The sequence below is a fragment of the Dipodomys merriami genome, unplaced genomic scaffold, assembly GCF_024711535.1.
Source record: "Dipodomys merriami isolate MVZ:Mamm:240054 unplaced genomic scaffold, mDipMer1.0.p SCAF_271, whole genome shotgun sequence".
NCBI classification, from domain to species: Eukaryota; Metazoa; Chordata; class Mammalia; order Rodentia; family Heteromyidae; genus Dipodomys; species Dipodomys merriami.
In genome coordinates, this window is record NW_027204171.1 from 493,655 (window position 1) to 514,362 (window position 20,708).

Sequence of the window (20,708 nt, forward strand, 5' to 3'; positions counted from 1 at the left end):
AGCACTGGAGTGAGGGGGCGCCGGTGGTCAGTGGGCAGAGGCCAGATACTTAGCCGGTGCTAGAGGTGGAAGGTGGAAGTTAAGCAGGCCTGTTTATTTTAATTAATTTATTATTTCGTGTATGCGGTACCAAGGAATGGAACCCAGGGCCTCATGCTTGCTAGGCAAACACTCTACCACTGGGCCGGGTTCCCGGCCCAGGCCTGTTTACTGGTCCTGGGACTTGAACTCAGGGCCTGGGCGCTGTCCCTCAGCTCTTCAGCTCGAGGCGAGCGCTCTGCCACTTGAGCCACAGCGCCATGTCCGGTTTTCTGCTGGCTGATTGGAGATCAGAGTCTCTCGGACTTTCCTGCCTGAGCGGGCTTTGAACTGCGATCCTCAGATCTCAGCCTCCTGAGTGGCTGGGATGACAGGCGTGAGAACCGCCAGAGGTCCACCTTCTCCACCTTGGGTGGGCGGCGCTGCGTGTGACGTCACAATGCGTGATGCATAGGCCCAGGCTTCCTGGACATCATGGACATCATGGCTTTCCCAGAGGGCAGGAGCGGTGACAGCTCAGCCTGTGACGTCACAGTGCGTGATGGCTAAGTCCCGCCCATGTACACACGCCATGGGCCCCGCCCCGCAGATCTTCCAAGATCTGGGCACCAGGCCCAGAGCTTGGCAGAGAAACTAGCTCAGCTTCGAAGGCAGCGCTGTGACGTCAGGGCCACGCCTCCCCACCAGGCCACGCCCCCAGGCCGGGAAGAAGGGTGCTGTGATGTAATGACCACGCCTCCCTGTCCGGCCACGCCCCCAGGGTGAGGAGAAAAGGCACTGTGACGTTATGGCCACGCCTCCCATCAGGCCACGCCCCTAGGGTGAGGAGGAAAGGGCGCTGATGTTACGACCACGCCTCCCCTATTAGGCCACGCCCCCAGGCCGGGAAGAAGGGCGCTGTGATGTTACGACCACGCCTCCCCCGTCAGGCCACGCCCCCAGGGCGAGGAGGAAGGGAGCTGTGATCTTACGACCACGCCTCCCCGTCAGGCCACGCCCCCAGGGTGAGGAGGAAAGGGCGCTGTGATCTTACGACCACGCCTCCCCGTCAGGCCACGCCCCAGGCCGGGAAGAAGGGCGCTGTGATCTTACGACCACGCCTCCCCGTCAGGCCACGCCCCCAGGCGAGGAGGAAGGGGCGCTGTGATCTTACGACCACGCCTCCCCGTCAGGCCACGCCCCCAGGGCGAGGAGGAAGGGGCGCGCCCAGCAGCCGCTGGCGGCTCCACAGTGATGTCACGGCCCCGCCCCACCGAGAAGCGCGGCTCTGTGACGTCCGGCCCCGCACGCGGGACTCGCCCGGGAGGCGCCGGGAACCGGACCGGGCGGCGATGGGGGACTGGAAGGGCTACATCAGCGCCGTGCTGCGGGACCCGCGCATCGACGACGTGGCCATCGTGGGCCACTCGGACAACCGCTGCGTGTGGGCCTCCCGCCCGGGGGGCCTGCTGGCCGCCATCTCCCCGCAGGAGGTGGGCGTGCTCACGGGCCCCGACCGCGACACCTTCCTGCACGCCGGCCTGAGCCTGGCGGGCCGCCGCTGCTGCGTCATCCGCGACTTCCTGCTGGCCGACGGCGACGGCGTGCTGGACGCGCGCACCAAGGGGCTGGACGGGCGCGCCGTGTGCGTGGGCCACGCGCCGCGCGCGCTGCTGGTGCTGCTGGGCCGGCGCGGGGTGCACGGCGGCGTCCTCAACAAGACGGCGCACGACCTGATCCGCGGGCTCGGCCTGCAGTGCGCGTAGCGGGGGGAGCGCCGCGCGCCCTGCGTGCGCCCCGGGACAGGCCCCGCGTGCGCCCCGGGACAGGCCCCGCGTGCGCCCCCGGACAGGCCCCGCGTGCGCCCCCGGACGCGCCCCGGGACAGGCCCCGCGTGCGCCCCCGGACGCGCCCCGGGACAGGCCCCGCGTGCGCCCTGGGACAGGCCCCGCAAGCGCCCCTGGATCTGCTCCCCTCCTCCCCCAGGCGCAGGAGAGATGCATATTAAAAATAAGTCTATGGCCGACGGCTGGCGCAGAGTTCTGTTGGCTGAGATCGGTCACATCCAGAGGCCAAGCCTGTCATCCCAGCTACTTCAGGAGGCTTTTGAGATCTGAGGATCGCGGTTCAAAGCCAGCCCCGGGTAGGAAAGTCGGGGAGACGCTTCAACGGACCACCGAAAAGGTGGAGTGGCGCTGTGGCTCAAGTGGTAGAGCGCTCGCCTTGAGGGGAAAAGCTCAGAGGAGCCAGCACCTAGGCCCCCATAGACAGACAGACACACACACACATACACACACATATCACCTGGATCCCAAAGCTCCAGAAAGTTCCTGAAAGTTCCTGTACTGGGGGGAAGAACTTGGATTTCTCTACCGCCTGGAGCCTTCCCCCAAGCTCCGGGAGCTTTGGGGAGGCCTAGCTCATTGCCCAAAGATAGAGAACAAAGGTGACAGGAAAGCCAGGCAACTCGTGGCTCACACCTGTCATCCTATCTACTCAGGAGGCTGAGACCTGAGGATTGAGATTCAAAGCCAGCCCCGGCAGGAAAGTCTATGAGACTCTTATCACCAATGAACAAGCAAAACAAAAGCCAAAAAACAAGTGTCTGTTGTGAGCGAAGAAAGCCAGCCAAGCAAGAGCTCAGGGCCTTGAGTTCAAATCCCTAATACTGGCACCAAAACAAAAGAATAGGATGTGGCTCCTGCTCTGTATGTATTGAGGAGCTCAGGGCTCGGCTTCTCCCAACTCTCCCTGTCCCCTCTAGTGGCCCTAATGAGCCCCCACTGATCACAGCCAGGAGAGAGAGAGGATCCCACTGAAGAAAGTAGATTCACATGAAAGCAAAGACCAGAGGGGGCTCAGCCTGGTAGGATGGTGGGGGTGGGGAAGGGGTTTCTAGTTCTAGTCCTCCGAAGTGTTAAGTATGGGCTCCTGAAAGCAGACCTGGCATATTGTCCAAGTAAGCTGGCAAGGCAGTGGGCTGCTCTTGCAGCCTGTGTTTGAGGGGTGCTGCTGCTCCTGAACCCCCAAGCCTGGAGCTTGCCTTCTTCCCGAAGATGCAAAAACCAAGACTTCCAAGTGCCTCGTGAGTTTAATTCCTTTCATTATCAGGGTTGGGGAGGGACAGAGGCCATAGCCTGGGTAAGCAGGAGAAGGGCATCATGGAGGAAGGAAGCTGGCAGGAGAGCGTGGTGTTCAGTCCGGGACTTGGGTAGCCACCTCTGAACACAAGCCAACAGCTACCCGGTCCCATTCAGCCCTGCCCCTGCCCACCTGAGTCTTGTGCATGCAAGGCCACACGCACAGGTCTCATCACGCATGTGCCGAGGACCCAGCAACTTGCACCCAGCTCCCACGCACGGGCTGACACGTGTGTAAGCACAAATGCAGACTTCTACACATGGTGTGGGGCCCTCAGAACCGCCCAGTTGATGCATGCGTGCATGCACGACTCCATGACCCATGCTCAGATGACGTTGTGGTCTGCCCAGGCTGGCACCCATGCGTGCACACGCGCATGCACACACACACGCATGCACACACTCACATAGCCCGCCTCTGCCTTTCCGCCACGAGCTCCATGCCCAGGCCCTTCTCTCGTCCAGGTGATCGCCTTGGCTGGCAGCTTAGAGGCGGGTGGCACTGTGGTGAGCGGGCATGGCCAGGCGGGGGGAGGGGGTGGCAGGGGGAAGCTCCTCCAGGATGACCCTGGTGGGCAGCTGCGGCGAGCGGGGCTCGGGTCTGGCATAGCACAAGGTGGCCCGGGTGATGAGGCGGTCGAGAGGCTGCAGGGAATGCATCCAGACAGGAAGGAAGTCCCAGGTCTGCAGCCACTTGGGCAGACGCCCGGGACTCCGGTTCTGAAGGATGTTGACAAGCACCACGAAAGCCAGCAGGGCCCCGAAGGGCGCGCCCACACCTACCATGGCCAACCAGCCCGCCATGGAGATACCGAAGACCAGCGAGGGCAGAAGGAGGAAGCACACGAGGAGGTAGAGCACTGCAAACCAGCGGTACTTGGCGGTGAGTTTGCCCAGGGCCTTGGCCATGCGGATGGGCAGACGCATGCAGGGCAGCGGGTACCACAGCAGGATGCCGGAGATGTTGAAGAAGAAGTGGCACAGGGCGATCTGCAGGGGAGGAGCCAACGGGGCGGAGGTAGCCAGGGGTTCCCAATGCAGAGCAGCAAGAATTGATGATGGAGTCTGGTCTACACCCTCCCCCCCCCCAGCAGGAAAGCCCCACTCAGGGCTCACAGGCCTCCAGATCTCCCTTGGGTGGGCATTGATTTTTTTTGTTTTTTGTTTTGTTGGTTGTGGGGCTTGAACTCTGGGCCTGGGCGCTGTCCCTGAGCTCTTCAGCTCAAGGCGAGTGCCCTACTACTTAAGCCTTAGTGCCACTTCCAGTTTTCTGGTGGTTTAGTGGATATGAGTCTCATGGCCTTTCCTGCCTGGGCTGGCTTTGAACCACAATCCTCAGATCCCAGCCTCCTGAGTAGCTAGGATGACAGGCGTGAGCCACCGGTGCACAGCTTTATTTATTTATTTATTTTGGTATGTGTATGTGCCAGTACTGGGGCTTGAGCTCAGGGCCTGGAAACTGTCCCTTAGCTTTTTTGCTCAAGGATGGTGCTTTACCACTCGAGCCACACCTCCACTGTCAGCTTTTTGCTGGGTAATTGAAGCTAAGTCTTAAGGACTTTCCTTCCCAGGGTGGCTTTGAACTGTGATCCTCAGATCTCTGCCTCCCGAGTAGTTAAAATTACGAGTTGCCAATGCCCAGCAAGTTATTAAAATATCAGACGTTGGGCGCCAGTGGCTCACTCCTATAATCCTACTACTCAGAAGCCGAGATCTGAGGATGGCAGTTCAAAGCCATCCTGGGCAGGAAGGTTCATGAGACTCATCTCCAGTAAACCACTAGAAAACCAGACGTAGAGCTGTGGCTCAAACTGGTAGCATGTTAGCCCTGAGAAAAAAAGCTCAGGGGACAGTACCTGAGTTCAAGCTCCAGAGCCTCAGGCCTGCCTGTTCTCTTAGCTCTATGCTAGAGACTCCAAGATCGGGCCCCTTTTACGGCACTTTTCCTACTACAAATCTGCCTTGCTTCTGGGTGCCCGTGGCTCACGCCTGTCATCCTAGCTACTCAGGAGGCTGAGATCTGAGGATCGTGGTTCAAAGCCAGACCGGGCAGGAAAGGCCATGAGACTCTCATAACTAATAAACTACTAGAAAACCGGAAGTGGCGCTGTGGCTTAAGTGGTAGGCACTCACCTTGAGCTGAAGAGGTAAGGGACAGTGCCCAGGCCCAGAGTTCAAACCCCAGGACTGACAAAAAAAAAAAAATCTGCCTTGCTATCATATTTTTGTTTTTGTGCCCTACTTGAGCTTGAGGGCTTGTGCTCTTGTTTGGCTTTTTCTGCTCAAAAGCTGGCTCTCTACCACTTGAGCCACATCTCCCCTGGCCTTTTGCTAATTAATTACAGATAAGAGTTTCTCAGGGTGGCTGCAAACCATGATCATCAGATCTCAGTTTCCCCCTAAGTAGCCAAGATTACAGGTGGGAGCCACCTGCGTGGGCTTTGCCAGAAGTGATTTTGCTAAAGGGCGGACTACAGTTCCTTTCTGAGTTACCACACCCTCCATTAGGCCCCTACCTGGAAAGAGCTGGACAGTTTCTCCCTGGGGCTAGCCAGGGCTGCTAGGATGGCGGTGGTGGTGGTTCCGATGTTGGAGCCCAGGGTGAGGGGGTAGGCCCGCTCGATGCTGATCACGCCCAGGCCTGACGGGCAGAGGAGAGCACGCTGATGCTTCTAGGCTTCCTTCAGCCTCCCCTCCCCACTCCCCACGTCCACTGCTTGGCCCAGGCACGTACCGATGAGTGGGGTGATGGCGGAGGTAAAAACCGAGCTGCTCTGAACCACGAAGGTCATGCCCGCGCCCACCACCATGGCAAAGTAGCCCGTGACCCAGGTGAACGGGGCAGGCAAGTCTGCAAAGGACACACACACAGAAGATCAGCTCGCACGCCACACCCCTACCGGGGAGCCTTAACGGGTCCCTGGCCTCCACAGCCCCTTGGGTACCCCTCATTCCTGAACTTGCCATTACAGCTCAGAGCCAGGCAGGATCCCCAAAAGCTCCAGAGTAAATCTTCCATGAATACTGGCTGGGGTAACTTGTATAGAGCCCCACTGGTGCCCAGCTTCAGGATCTCACTTTTTGTCCCTGGAGTTTGAACTCAGGGCCTGAACGCTGTCCCTGAGCTGTTTTCCTCAAGGCTGGCTTGCCACCACTCTGAGCCACAGCTCTCCTTTTGACTGAGGCAGTTCGTTGGAGATAAAGAGTCTCACAGACTTTCCCACCCAGGCTGGCTGCAAACCGCGATCCTCAGATCTCAGCCTCCTGAGTAGCTAGGATGACAGGCGTGAGCCACCAGCGCCCGGCTCTACCTGTTCTCCATGACAGGATGTGGAAGAGACCATGGTGACAGGCCTGCTGCATTCCCAAACACGGCTCAGGGCTCACCTGTGTTGATGACCTTCTGGATGACCTTGGCCACCTGGCCCTTGAGCATGGAGTTGAGCATCTTGACAACAAGAATAAGGCAGGTGCACAGCACCACCAGAGAACCAGCTAGCAGGATGAGGCCCACAGCCAGGTCGGGCAGCCCAGTATCCACGAAGATGTGTTTGCCTGCAGGGACAGCATCAGGGCCTTGGAGAATGCAGAACTCAGATTCCTTCAACCTCCCCACTGTGGCCTGGCCCAGGCCCAGGCCCAGGGGCTGGGTTGATGGACAGCTGTGGTCCCTGGGGACAGTGGGAGTGGAGGAGGGCAGCCCGTGGGACGTGGGACCCCTGCCGGCCGCAGAGACTCACATTTCTCCATGGTGACATTTCTCAGGGGCTGGCTGGAGTTGGCCTCCACCCTGGACATGGACATGGAAGCCTGGATGAACAGGAAGGGTGACTTAGAACATCACGGTGGTTGGGCTGGGAAGGTGGCTCAGTGGTAGCGTGCTTGCCTAGCATGCACGAAGGTTCGATTCCTCAGTACTACATACACAGAAAAAGCCAGAAGTGATGCTGTGGCTCAAGTGGTCAAGTGCTAGCCTTGAGCACAGAGAGGCTCAGGGACAGTGCCCAGGTCCTGACTTCAAGCCCCAGGATTAGAAAAAAGAAAACAATCATGGCTGTGAAGCATTTACCACCCAAGCCGAGCACAGTGGCGCATGCCTGTCATCCCAGCTGCTCAGGATCACGAGGATCGTGGTTCAAAGCCAGCCTGGGCAGGAAAGTCCATAAGACTCTCATCTCCAATAAACCACCAGAAAACCAGAAGTGACGCTGTGACTCAAAGTGGTAGAATGCTAGCTTTGTGCAAAAGAGCTCAGGGACAGCGCCCAGGCCCTGAGTTCAAGCCCCAAGACCAGAAAAAGAAAAAAACTGTGAAACTTTATCTGGAGTGAGAACTGTGGTTTCTCTCATGCCACCGGGCAGTTGTGTCCTGGTGAGCTTTGTCCCCTAGTGGTGACAGAAGGTGAGGGCAGGAAATTTGGAGGCTGGATTCTGGGTCCTTCCCCAGCTGTTTGCTCCTGACTCAATCACTTCAGGGTGGAGGAGTTGAGCTAGGGGAGAGCAAAGGGTCAAGATGCTGGGGGGAGACAGAGGAGCTGCTAGCAGGGGATTGGTGGATGAGGAGGGAAAGTTTTGGGATAAAGATGACAGTCAGTGATATCCAAAGATGAGTCACCACGAGATGTGGCCATCAGGAAGTCCCTGCTGTGGTCCAGGTTAGTGGACTGGTGGTCAGATTCTGTGTGTGTGTGTGTGTGTGTGTGTGTGCATTTGTGCATGTGCACACTTGAACTCAGGGCCTGGGAGCTGTCCTTGAGTTTTTTTTTTTTCCCCCTCTCTCAAGGCTAAGGCTGTACTATTTGAGCCACAGCTCCACTTCTGGCTTTTTTGGTGATTCCTTGCAGATAAAAGTCTCATGGACTTTCCTGGCAGGCTTCAAACCGTGATGCTCAGATCTCAGCCTCCTGAGTAGCTAGGATGACAGGCATGAGTCAGTTTCTATCTACTACTTTGGGGCGTCCATTGCAATTCTAGGATGCAGAATTCTAGAAGCAGCATCTAACCTGTAACCCACTCATCTATAGTCTGCTTGGTTGGGCTGGGGAGTTACTATTACTATTACCATTATTATCAGTCTTGGGGCTTGAACTCAGATCAGAGCCTGGATGCTTTCCCTGAGCTGCTTTTGTTCAAGGCACTCTACCACTTGAACCAGCCCTGTTGGGGAGGAACTTGGGAAGCAGATGACCCTCCTGACATGAGTGGCCAAGTTGTGCTCACTGAGGTCTACTGGGGTGGGGGAGCTTATAAATCCTGGGGCAGTTTCTGGAGGAGGAGAAAGGGGAGGAGGAGGAAGAGGATTTCACTGCAGTTACTTCTTCAGTGGAAGCAGAATCGGGGCAGGGCAATCAGTGCCAAGGGGTTGAGATGTCTAAATTCTTTTTTTCTTTTTGCTGGTCGTGGGGCTTGAACTCTGGGCCTGGGCGCTGTCCCTCAGCTCTTCAGCTCAAGGCGCGCGCTCTACCACTTGAGCCACAGCACCACTTCCGGTTTTCTGAGTGGTTCATTGGAGATGAGTCTCACAGACTTTCTTGCCTGGGCTGGCTTTGAACTGCGATCCTCAGATCTCAGCCTCCCGAGTAGGTAGGATGACAGGTGTGAGCCACCAGTGCCCGGCTTACAAAGAGTTTTTGATGTAGATGTCTCAGGGCTTTTGACATTCGAAGCCAGGCTGGGGGACAGAAGATAGAGGGGAAAACTGGCAACTCCAGCTTGAAAGTGATAGGGCCGAGTCCCAGGAACTGGCCCATAGCCGTAGGCTTTCTCCTTCCTTTGTGGGTTGGGGACAGAGTAGCAGGAAGGTGATGGTGGAGGGGATCTGGGGTGAAGAACAGAACCAGTGGGGCTCACTTCACATCCTAGCTGAGTCACCCCAAGCTGTGTGTGACGCAGAACCACACACACTTAGCCTCTTTGGGCCTCAGATGCCTTTTCCATAAAACGCTGTTCTCTGTGTGTGTGTGGTGCGTGCATGTGTGCCAGTCCTACAGCTTGAACTCAGGACCCTGAGCTTTTTTCAATCAAGGCTAGCTCTCTATCACCAGAACTACAGCTTCATTTGTATTATTTAGATATGAGTCTCACGGACTTTTCTGCCCTGGCTGGCCTTGAACCACGATCCTCCGATCTCAGCCTCCTGAGCAGCTAGGATGACAGGCATGAGCCACCGGGTTTAGGCTTTCTTAATTGAAAAGAGGGAGTCGGGATTAACAGGCCTGCAGGGACACCCTCAAATTAAGGAGAGGCTTTGGGGACCGGATCAAACTCACAGAGGACTGGAGGCCTTCCTTCCCCCAGGGAGAAGCTGGCAGGATGCGGGCCTTGTTAACCTTTCCCTGGGGAGGAAAAGGGAGCTCTGGGGCTTTTGTTCTTCTGGAAGCTGAGAGCGCCGTGCCCGCAGCGCCATCTGGTGGCGAAGACGAGCACTTCTCTGAGAGCATCACTTGTCCATCACCACCTTAAGTCAGGTCTGAGGTGGCATTCAAGCCCTGAACGATGTCTTCATCTGTAAAATGCCCACGTGCCCATCCTTCTTCTCAGGCTGCAAAATCCTCAAAAGATGCTTGTGTAGAACACATAAGAGCCGGGCGGCTGGTGGCTCACACCTGCCATCCTAGCTCTCCAGGAGGCTGAAGATCTGAGGATCGTGGTGCAAAAGCCAGCCAGGGACAAGAAAGTCCCTGAGACTCTTCTGTCCAATTTAATACCACCAAAAGTCTGGAAGCGGAGCTGTGGCTCAAGTGGCAGAGTGCCAGTCTTGAGCAAAAAACAAAAACACCTCAGGGAAAGCACCTAGGCCCCTGAGTTCCAGCCCCAGGACCAGAAAAAAGAAAAGTAAAAGAAAAAAAAAACATGCAAGGATGATTACCAATCCACAGCGAGACACCACCCCCAAGGTAATTTCTATGACACGACCAAATCCTCGAAGCATCAGAAGTGTTTGAAACACTCAACCTTGCCTCTGATTTTGCATTTACCATCTGGAAAGTTCCAGACTCTCATCCTCTGTTTGGTGACAGAAGTTTCTTAGGTTTGGCTTGCATCAGACTGGGTCCCAGGTAGTGAAGATGGAAGAGGTTGGAAAGGAAATCTCCGTGGCCTGAGGAAGATCCTGGGCATAGCAGGAGATCACACATTCATACCTCAGTGCGTGTGTCACAGTCCAGACAGACAGCCCCAGACACCAAGGAGCTCAGATCCCTTCCACGTTGCCCACTGAGAAAAGTCCATTGAGGATGGTGATACGGTCCAGTGCTTGGGCCAGTGGCAGCCAGGGCCAGAGAAGAAAACGCTCCCTAGCTGGGCTCTGGTGGCTCACACCTGTCACCCTAGCTACTCAAGAGGCTGAGATCTGAGGATCGTGGTTCAGAGCCAGACTGGACAGAAAAGTCCATGAGACTCTGATCTCCAAGGAACCACCAGAAAACCGGAAGTGGCGCTGTGGCTCAAGTGGTAGAGCGCGCGTCTTGAGCTGAAGAGCTGAGGGACAGCGCCCAGTCCCCATGCTCACACAGCTAGCTTGAGCACCACATTGGTGAAGCAGAACCCGATGCCAGCCCAGTCCCACTCGACGCTGTAGCAGGTGGACAGTTCAGGCCTCAGAGAAGCGAGGCACAGAGCTGTCTCCGTGGTCTGTAAAGATCAAAATGTGTGATGTCTCTTTCTTCCAGAGTTTGCTTTCAAGTAGAGAGGCTGTGGTGACTCAGAGCGTTCACGGGGCGTCTAAGAGCTTCTGAGGGGGGGAAGCTGGTGAGCCAGCGAGGTCAAGGAGACACCATCAAAGCCGTCCACGTGGGCTTACTGTTGTCAAGCTGTCTTGAACTGTCAGAAAGACTGCACTGACGCTGCGTGCCACCTGGGGTGGCGGGGAATACCGCAGAGTCAGTTGATTGAGTGCTTTCTCTTCATACAGGAGAAAGGGCCGGCAGCACGGAGCGGCAGTGGAGAAGATGGGGAGTCCTGGGTCTCTGCTGTGATTTTCTCCTGTGCAATATGTACGTTGGACACTGAGGGCGCACACCTGGAATCTTGAGCTCTGAGGACCCTGGTTCAAAGCCAGCTCGGACAGACGAATCTAAGAGTCTCTTATCTGTAATTCTCCAATGAGCCACCCCCAAAAGCCAGAAGTGGGCTCAAAGGGTAGCGTGCCAGCTTTGACCAAAAGAACTATTTGAATTCAGGCCCTGAATTCAAGCGCCAGTGCTAGCACACTAGTAATAATAATAATAATAATAATAAATTTGGGGTTCTTAAACTGAGAGCCTCACATTCAGTAGGCAGGTGTTTTACTACTTGAGTCATAACCCCTCCATTACCTTTCCCAGACCCCCAAAACACAGCCACGCTGAGTCTCCACTCCCCCTGCGCTTGAGCCCTGGTAAGTGTAGCCGTTTTTGAGCCAGCGTCTCTACCTGTAAGCCAGAGAGGGCGGAGCTACACCAGTGGCACAGACTCAAGTGTAGACACACCTTACAGGGCTTCATCTCATTTACTTGGTCTGGGAAAGGAGATGTATCTAATATGCATCTGATTTGCATCGGGTTCACTTTCAATCTGAATCTAATTTGCATCCCTAATAGGTGCCTGATGCTGATCGAAAACTACTGGGGTAGGCCAATGACATACCAACTATAATTGATTGGTGATGTCTGCCTAAAGCAGTGAGGCTGGGAGTGATTAGTAATGTCTGCATGGGCAGTGCATAGATTTGCCAAGTGTTTGCTCTCTCCTGGCTAAATGATCTTCAAGGTCTATTTGAATTCAGGGGGCCTGGGCACTGTCCCTGAGCTTCTTTTTGCTCCAGGCCAGTGCTCTACCACTTGAGCCACAGGTCCAACTTTTGACTTTTTGGTATTTCATTGGAGATAAGAGTCTCACGGACTTTCCTGCTCCGGGCTGGTTTTGGACCACAATCCTCAGATCTCAGCCTCCTGAGTAGCTAGGATGACAGGCATGAGCCACGGGCACCCCGCTACCTAGTGCATTCTGAACCACAAAATGGGCAGTTATACGAAGAGAGAGACGTCTAGACTGGGACTGACCTCGATGGTGTCTGGGTGGCACCAAATCCGAATGAGGCTGTGGTTCCTTAGAGTCTCATCTCCTGTGGCAATGCTGGTGATCACTGACTTGTTCAGCTGTGAGCAAGAGGAGGCGGGGAGAATCAAGGGTGGGAGGGGCATTCTCTCCCCCCCTACCTCAATCTCTACTCCCAGGCTAGGCTCTGTACTCACCTGGATGATGAGCTTTGTGAAGGGCTCTGTGATAATCTTGAGCAGGTCCGGGGCATCTCTGCCTCCACGGATGTTGAAGGAGGCCACCACGAGTCTGGTGATGTGGTCCAGGTAGCTGGTGGCCGCCTCCAGGGGCAGCAGAACCAGAACGGACAGCCAGTTAAAGCAGTCGTGCACTGTGGCCCCCGCGAAGGCCCTGGGCAGGGAGGCCATATTGCAGGGCAGCCCGGAGCCAGGGTTGCGCTGACACTGGGTTGGAGGGTGGGGGGGGGTTACCTGGTATTGGGAACTGCCTCCCCACCCCAGCACATACATAACCCCCACCCTCCTGCCCCAGCTCACCGCCGGAAGTCAGTCCTGTCCCCTGCCTGCATCAGAGCGACGATGGTGTTGGTGACGGAAGTTCCGATGTTGGAGCCCATGATGATGGGGATGGCGGAGCTCACCTCCAGCACTGGGGGAAGATGGCCGAGGGTGGGTGGCGGTGACCACCCAACTCTACCCCCCACAGAAAGCACCTAGCAGGGGCTGGGAAGGTGGCTCAGTGGTAAGAGTGCTTGCTTAGCATGTGTGAAGCCCTGGGTTCAATTCCTCAGTACCACATACACGGAAAAAACCAGAAGTAGTGCTGTGGCTCAAGTGGTAGAACACTAGCCTTTGGAAGTCACATCCATATGCAATCTAGACTTCTACTGGTGTACACCATGCATGCGTGCAGGTGTGCTGGTTTGTTTTCATACCCAGCTGTACAGCCTCATTGTAATCTGGGCATTTCTGTGAAGATATTTCCTCCATGTGAACATGTTTCCTCATCTACAGTTAGTTGGCTTAAAGTAAAGATTATTCTAGGTTTTTGTGTTTTTTTGTCAGTCGTGGGTCTTGAACTCTAGGCCTGGGTGCTGTCCCTCAGGTTTTCAGCTCAAAATGAGTGCTCTGCCATTTGAGCCACAGTGCCATTTCCAGTTTTCTGGTGGTTCACTGGAGATAAGAGTCTCACTTTTTTGCCCGGGCTGGCTTCGAACCATGACCCTCAGATCTCAGCCTTCTGAGTAGCTAGGATGACAGGTGTGAGCCACTGGTGCCCGGCTAGATTATTCTAGTTTTGCTGGGACCTTGGGGTTTGAACTCAGGGCCTGGGCACTGCTGTCCTTTTGCTTTTTCTGCTCAAGGGTGGCACTCAACCTCTTGAGCCACAGCTCCACATTGCACTTTTGGTTGGCTCATTGGAGATAAGAGTCTCATAGGCTTTCCTGTCTATGATGACGTTGAAGTGTGATCTCCAGATCTCAGCTTCCTGAGTAGCCGGGATTACAGGTGTGATCACTGGTGCCCGACTTCCAGCCTGTTTTTTTTTTTCTTTCCTGGTTATTTTTTAGAGATTAAAGTCTTGCAGACTTTTCTACCTGGGCTGGCTTGGAACTGGGGGTCCTTTGGATCTCAGCCTCCTGAGGAGTTGGGATTAGAAACACCAGCCTGCTCCCAGCAGATCATCCTTGATCATCAAATTGGGCCACATGCAAGGCCAAATCCAGGCTTTTATGAGGAAGAAATTCCACTCATAGACCATGCCCTTGGCTTCTGCCCAATGAATTCTAGCCTGCCCTGCACATTTCAGACTGGATCAGTCAGATAGGTTGTGGAGAGGAGCCAACTCTTCTCCCTAAATCCACTCTAGCCTCCAGTCCCGATCCTCCCAGCCTCCCAAGATTCTTTCCCTGGCTCCACTCACAGCCCGAGGAGACCATGCTGACAATGATGGACGTCGAGGTGCTGGAACTCTGCACTAACACCGTCACCAGAATGCCCACCACCAGCCCGGCCACCGGGTTGGACAGGATGGCATTGTCTTTGAAGATGTCACCAGCTACTTTCCCTGAGGAGGAGTGGAGCAGTGTTATGGAGGGGAGGGGGGGTCCTCTGGAACTCTTCCCCAGCCTTCCACTCCCCCTCCTCCCGGGGTCCTACCTCCAGCCAGCTGGAAGGCGGAGCTGAGCACATCCAGGGAGCAGACAAACAGGTAGAGCAAGAGCAGCATGAATGGTACCTTGAGGAGGGTGGCGAGGGCCTGGCGGAGCTTCTGGGCTCGCTGGGGCTCTGGAGGCCGAGCAGGTAGGACAGTGCGCATGAGCCCGGGACAGTGCGCATGAGCCCGGGACAGTGCCTTTCCAGGGTTGCTGCCCACCCCTGGTCTGGCCCCTACCTGGTTTTTGCTCATCTTCCAAGGCCAGCTTGGCCGGGAATGGGTCATGGCGCTCCAGACCCTCTCCATAGGGACAGCTGTGCTCCGTGAGGGCCACTGGGCCCAGGCTGGGGAAGGCGTAGGCCGATGTCCCCGGGATCCTGTGGAGGACTGTGGGGGGGGGCTGGTCAGAAGCTCCCCTGGGGCTCAGGGAGGCCAGCAAGAGGGAGGGGTGGACGTGAGGGGAGTGGGCATCCCGAGGAGGGGGTGGGGGAGCTGGACTCACCCTGCGGGCTGGGCACATAGGCAAAGGCTGGTCTGTGCAGCACATGGCCCCCTCGGACCGGAAGTGGGGAGACAGTTGGCCCCCCCAGCCTTTCTCCATAGGACATCATCTGGGCACCTGCATGTCAGGGAATGGTGGCAATGCTGTGTGACAGTTGTTATGTCCCAGACACCCACACACGTGTGCACTGCCAAGCATGGTGGCTCACGCCTGTCATCCTAGCTACTCAGGAGGCTGAGAGCTGAGGATCGCCGTTCAAAGCCAGGACTTTCCTACCCGGGAGACTCTTATCTCCAATAAACCACCAGAAAACCAGAAGTGGCGCTGTGGCTCCAGTGGTAGAGCGCTTGCTTTGAGCTGAAGAGCTGAGGGACAGCGCCCAGGCCCAGAGTTCAAGCCCCATGACTGACCAAAAAAAAAAAGTCTCACAGACTTTCCTTCCCTGGGCTGGCTTTGAACTGTGGTCCTCAGATCAGCCACCCCCAGCACCAAAGACCTCTCAGGACCCTCCTGTTGCAGCCAAAGCAAAGAGTCTCTGAAGCCATGTGCTGGTAGTGGCTCACGCCTGTCATCCTAGCTACTCAGGAGGCTGAGATCTGAGATCGTGGTTCAAAGCCAGCCTGGGTGGCTTGCTAGCCTTGGAGCAAAAGCGCTCAGGGCCCTCAGTTCAAAACCTACAACCGACTGAAAGAAAAAGAACAAGGAAGGAAGGAAGGAAGGAAGGAAGGAAGGAAGGAAGGAAGGAAGGAAGGAAGGAAGGAAGGTAGGTCAGTCAAGACGACCACAGGGGTGCTATGATGGATTTACACCACAAGAGGGCGCCACCACAGGCTGCGGTCTGGGGGATGAGGTGAGGAGTTGACCATCCAGCTGAGCCCAGCCTGGTGGAGGTCAGCGCGGGTGGAGAGGGAGAAGGGCATTGTGCGCAGGCCCTCGGGTGGGAAGGAGCTGAGGATGACCAGAGGGAGGGCATGTGGCCGTAGCAGAGACGGCAGGAGTGTGGGCCAGGACTGGGCCAGGCAGAAGGCAGAAGCGTGGTCCGTCCTGGGAGCAGGACATCATAACTACCTTCTTGCTCCCGGAATCAGCTGAGAATACCCTGGAGCGGGGATCCAAGGTCCGGGGTTTCCCTCACACAAACGTGTATTTGTTTGTTGTTTATTCATCCACCACCACCCCCTCCCAGGGCCTCAAACCCGCAGAGTCTTTTCCTTAAACAAGGCCCAACTCAGCTCAGCTCACATCAGAGTGGGCCTCGCTTATGGAGGTGGAAAATGGACAGGAGAGACACCCAGGGCCGAGACCAGGGTCTTTTTCCTCCTCCTGAGAGCTGATGGGCAGATTTGGGGGACCCTGGGCTCACCTGGAGGTTCTGTCTCAGATCCTTCTTTCTTGGCAGCTCAGGGCAGCCTAAGGAGAAGTTGAGACCTTCCTCTTTATACCTTCGGGTCAAGGGTAAAGTCTCTAGAACCCTAGCTGGCCCCCCTTCCACCCCCCTCTCCGCCCCAGTCCTCCAGCAATTAGATTTAACTTCACCCTGAGATTCCTCCCAGTTAATTACTAATCGTCAGCTCCGCAGGGGGCGTCTATGATCAGCCTCCCATCCAGCCTGAATCATGACCCTGGTAAAGACCCGTACGGACCCCTCCCTGAGCGGGGATCACCCAGACACCTGCTCCTGGGGAATCCTGGGATGGGAGGGAGTATGGGATGGGAGGGAGGCAGAGGAGATAAGCCCAAAGATGTGGGGTATATTGGAATTCAGAGGGTCTCCCAGGCTTAGAACCAGGATGAGAACCTGAGAATGCAGGGTCAACCGTGGGCCGGGGAGATGGGGCCCTCTCTGTGGGCGGGGCTGAGTTTAAATGGTGGTGGTGGAGCCAGGCACCCATGGCTCACACCTGTCATCCCAGGTACTCAGGAGGCTGAGATCTGAGGATCCAGGTTCAAAGCCACCCCGGGCAGGAAAGTGCATGAGATTCTTATCTCTGATGAACCACCAGAAAACCGGAAGTGGCGCTGTGGCTCAAGTGGTAGAGCGCTCGCTTTGAGCTGAAGAGCTGAGGGACAGCGCCCAGGCCCAGAGTTCAAGCCCCATGGCCGACAAAAAAAAAAAAAAAAAAAAAAATCCATGAACGTGTAAAATAAATGGTTCTGGCTCACCTCATCAGATCCAATACTGGTGGGCTCTAGTCTAAATCTAGTTTAGGCAAGTGAGTAATCATGCTATCAATTCATCTTCCTGGTATAACCATGTGATCTATCCATCTCACTCATCCATCTTCCATCCACCCATCCATTTATCCATAACGCATCATCTATCCATTATCTACTCACCCACTCGTCCATCCATTCATCCATCCATTCATCTATCTACCAATCCTCCATCCCCCATTCCTCATCCATCATTCATCCATCATCTATCCATCATCCATCCATTCACTTATCCATCATTCATCCATCCATCCATCCATTTATCCATAACACATCATCTATCCATTATCTACCCACCCACTCGTCCATCCATTCATCCATCCATTCATCTACCCACCCACCCATTCATTCATCCACCATCCATCATATCTATCCACCACCTATCCATTCATTTATTCACCATCCACCCATCCATTTATCCATCATGCATCATCTATCCATTATCCATCCACCCACCTGTCCATCCATTCATCTGTCCACCCATCCATCCAGCCATCATCCATCATCTATCTATTCATTTATCCATCATCCATCCATCCACCCATTTATCCGTCATCCATCATCTACCCATCATCCATTCATCCACCCATCCTTCCACTCATCCATCCACCCATCCATCCATCATCATCCATCATTCATCCATCATCCATCATCTACCCATCATCCATTCATCCACCCATCCTTCCATTCATCCACCCACCCTCCATCTATCATCCATCCATCATCACCCATTCATCTACCCATCATCCATCATCCACCAGCCCCGCAGTCATATCCTTACCCATCCATTCCTAAGTACATCAGTTGAATTTTACTCTGGGCCAAGACCCGCAATGCTAGCTTCTCTGCCTGTGTGAAGAAAGCTCCGAGCAACCATTAAGTCAGTCTGGCATGTCACAGGTCAGGTCACTCTCTGGGCCTCTTCCTTATTTTACTTAGTGAAAGGCAATTAATTAGCTTCTTCAGTGAGTGGTCATTTTTTGTTGTTGTTTGTTTTTTGTCAGTCATGGGGCTTGAACTCTGTGCCTGGGCGCTGTCCCTCAGCTCTTCAGCTCAAGGCAAGCATTCTACCACTGGAGCCACAGTGCCATTTCCGGTTTTCTGGTGGTTCATTGGAGATAAGAGTCTCATGGACTTTGCTACCCAGGCCAGTTTTGAACCATGATCCTCAGATCTCAGCCTCCTGAGTAGCTAGGATGATAGGCGTGAGCCACCAGCACCTGGATAACTTTCATTTAAGCCCTAGTACTAACACACACACAGACACACAGACACAGACACAGACACACAGACACACAGACACACAGACACACAGACACACACACGCACACGCACACGCACACGCACACACCCCACACAACTAAGAACCTCTCACAGGCCCAGGAGGAGGATCAGAATCTCAAACACCCAGAATCCAGGACCATCTGCTGGTCAGCTGGGTCAATGCTGCTGACATATCATGTAACCAGAGAAACACCCATTTCTCCCGGTGGCGTGATGGCTGTGTGGAACAGAAAAAGAACAGTCCTAAGTGTGTGTCCAGGGCCTGGCAAGCCGTGGATGGTTCAATCAGATGGTTCAACAATTAGGACTTCAGATCCATTTGCTCCTTAAATACACATGGTGTGCTACCCAGGAGATTTTTGTTATTGTTGTCAGTCATGGGGCTTGAACTCTGGGCCTGGGCACTGTCCCTGAGCTCTTCAGCTCAAGGCCAGCGCTCTACCACTTGAGCCACAGTACCACTTCCGGCTTTTTCTGCTTATGTGGTACTGAGGAATTGAACCCAGTGCCTCATGCATGCAAGGCAAGCACCCTGCCACTGAGCCACCTTCCCTGCCCTGCCCAGGAGATGTTTGAAAGACCTGAAGTTTAAGGCCAAACAAAGGAAGAAAAGCCCAGTGTTCAAGATCTGTGTGTGAACTGGTTTGTTTTATTTGGTTGGGTTTGGTGTCTGTACTGGGGCTTGAACTCAGGACCTCGGTGCTATCTCTGAGCTTTTGCGGCGCTCTACCACTTGAGCCACAGCTCCACTTCTGGCTCTGTGTGTGTGTGTGTGTGTGTGTGTGTGTGTGTGTGTGTGTGTGTGTGTGTGTGTGTGTGTGTGTGTGATATTCACTGGAGATAAGTCTCACAGACTTTCCAACCTGGACTGGCTTTGAATCACGATCCTCAGATCTCAGCCTCCTGAGCAGCTAGGATGACAGGCGGGAGCCACTGGCATCTAGGTGAAAGTCTAGATTTCAAGGCACTCTGTTTCATTCAAGTCTCCCTTCATCTTCTGTGAGCCCCAGCAGCGGTGGCTGACCACAGGACACCCCATAGGGAGGGGGGGCACCCAAGTATAATGATTAATCTAATTGGTCCATGTTCTGGTGATTCATTGATGGATCGGGTCAAAGTCTGTGGCCCAAAGAGCTGAGACTGCTTTGAGCTTTCCCTAAAAGTTACCTCATGTTTCTCTGCAGGCTCCAGCCCCGTGTCCTTCACGCTGTCCTGACTAGAGGCTTAGGCTGTTGGCAGCCCAATGCTAGAAGCCAGGCCTCTGTTTTGTGCAAGTCCAGGTGGTACTACCTTCAATGGCCAGGCCTTCCTTCTGACAGCCAGCAGACTAGCTAGTTGGCCTGAAGATGGACACTATAATGGTTCTTCTCTATGGTGGTTCTCAGGGCCTGGGTGCTGTCCCTCAGCTCTTCAGCTCAAGGCGAGCGCTCTACCACTTTGAGCCACAGCGCCACTTCCGGTTTTCTGGTGGTTCATTGGAGATCAGAGTCTCATGGACTTTCCTGCCAGGGCTGGCTTTGAACGGCGATCCTCAAATCTCAGCCTCCTGAATAGCCAGGATTCTAGACGTGAGCCACCAGCACCCAGCTTCTCCTAATTTTCTGTCTCTGCTCTATCCCTAAGGCTGATCTCTAAGGAGCAATGTTAGGGTCACAGAACACCCCTCCACACCCATACAGTCATATTCCTAGTTCTTCTTAGCTCCACCAGACGTGTGAATAAGGCCTGGTATAGTGACTCACACCTGTAGTCCCAGGTATGAGAAACGGAGATAGGAAGATCTTGGTCTGAGGCCAACCCAGGCCAAAATAAAAGACTTTAGGGGCTGGGAAGGTGGCTCAGTGGTAGAGTGCTTGCCTTGCATGCATGAGGCCCTGGGTTCGATTCCTCAGTACCACAGACACAGAAAAAGCTGGAAGTGGCACTGTGGCTCAAGTGGTAGAGTGCTAGCCTTGAGCAAAAGAAGCTCAGGGACAGTGCCTAGGCCCTGAGTTCAAGCCCCAGGACTGTCAGAAAAAATCCACAGGACTTTATTTGAAAAATAAAAAAGGGCTGGAGGTGTGGCTGAAGTGTAGAGTGCCAAGCAAGGCATTTTGGTTTTGTATGCATGTAGGTGTGTGTGTGTGTGTGTGTGTGTGTGTGTGTGTGTGTGTGTGTGTGTGTGTGTATTGGAAACTGAACTTATGGCCTGTACACTGTCCCATGCTCACCTTTTTTGCTGGTCAATTGGAGGTAAGAGTCTCACAGACTTTCTTGTTCAGCTAGCTTTGAACTGTGGACTGCAGATCTTAATCTCCTGAGCATCTAGAATAACGTGTGAGTCACTGATGCCCAGCAAAATTATTTCATCTGTGT

General features: G+C 54.7%; 2 protein-coding genes across 4 annotated transcripts; one reads left to right on the forward strand and one right to left on the reverse strand.

Annotated features, from left to right (window-relative positions):
- Positions 1–741: 741 nt before the first annotated feature.
- Pfn3 (profilin 3) lies at positions 742–2,112 on the forward strand. The gene is made up of 2 exons (XM_070036435.1): positions 742–800; positions 1,092–2,112. Exon 2 carries the CDS (start codon positions 1,371–1,373, stop codon positions 1,782–1,784), a length of 414 nt encoding a protein of 137 aa, XP_069892536.1. The 5' UTR covers positions 742–800; positions 1,092–1,370; the 3' UTR covers positions 1,785–2,112.
- A 978-nt stretch (positions 2,113–3,090) lies between these two features.
- On the reverse strand, positions 3,091–16,319 carry Slc34a1 (solute carrier family 34 member 1). Of its 3 annotated transcripts, none has more exons than XM_070036485.1 (14): positions 16,219–16,319; positions 14,856–14,972; positions 14,591–14,740; positions 14,356–14,484; positions 14,120–14,263; positions 12,733–12,844; positions 12,391–12,586; positions 12,199–12,294; positions 9,427–9,492; positions 6,899–6,968; positions 6,546–6,713; positions 5,893–6,009; positions 5,675–5,799; positions 3,091–4,148 (listed from the first exon to the last, which is right to left on the reverse strand). In XM_070036485.1, the coding sequence occupies exons 2-14, from the start codon at positions 14,962–14,964 to the stop codon at positions 3,645–3,647; spliced, it is 1,986 nt and encodes a 661-aa protein (XP_069892586.1). In that variant the 5' UTR covers positions 14,965–14,972; positions 16,219–16,319; the 3' UTR covers positions 3,091–3,644. The 3 variants fall into 3 exon arrangements, with proteins under 3 accessions (XP_069892586.1, XP_069892585.1, XP_069892587.1); XM_070036484.1 differs by lacking the exon at positions 9,427–9,492 and adding an exon at positions 11,473–11,568; XM_070036486.1 differs by lacking the exon at positions 9,427–9,492.
- Between the last annotated feature and the right edge of the window lie 4,389 nt (positions 16,320–20,708).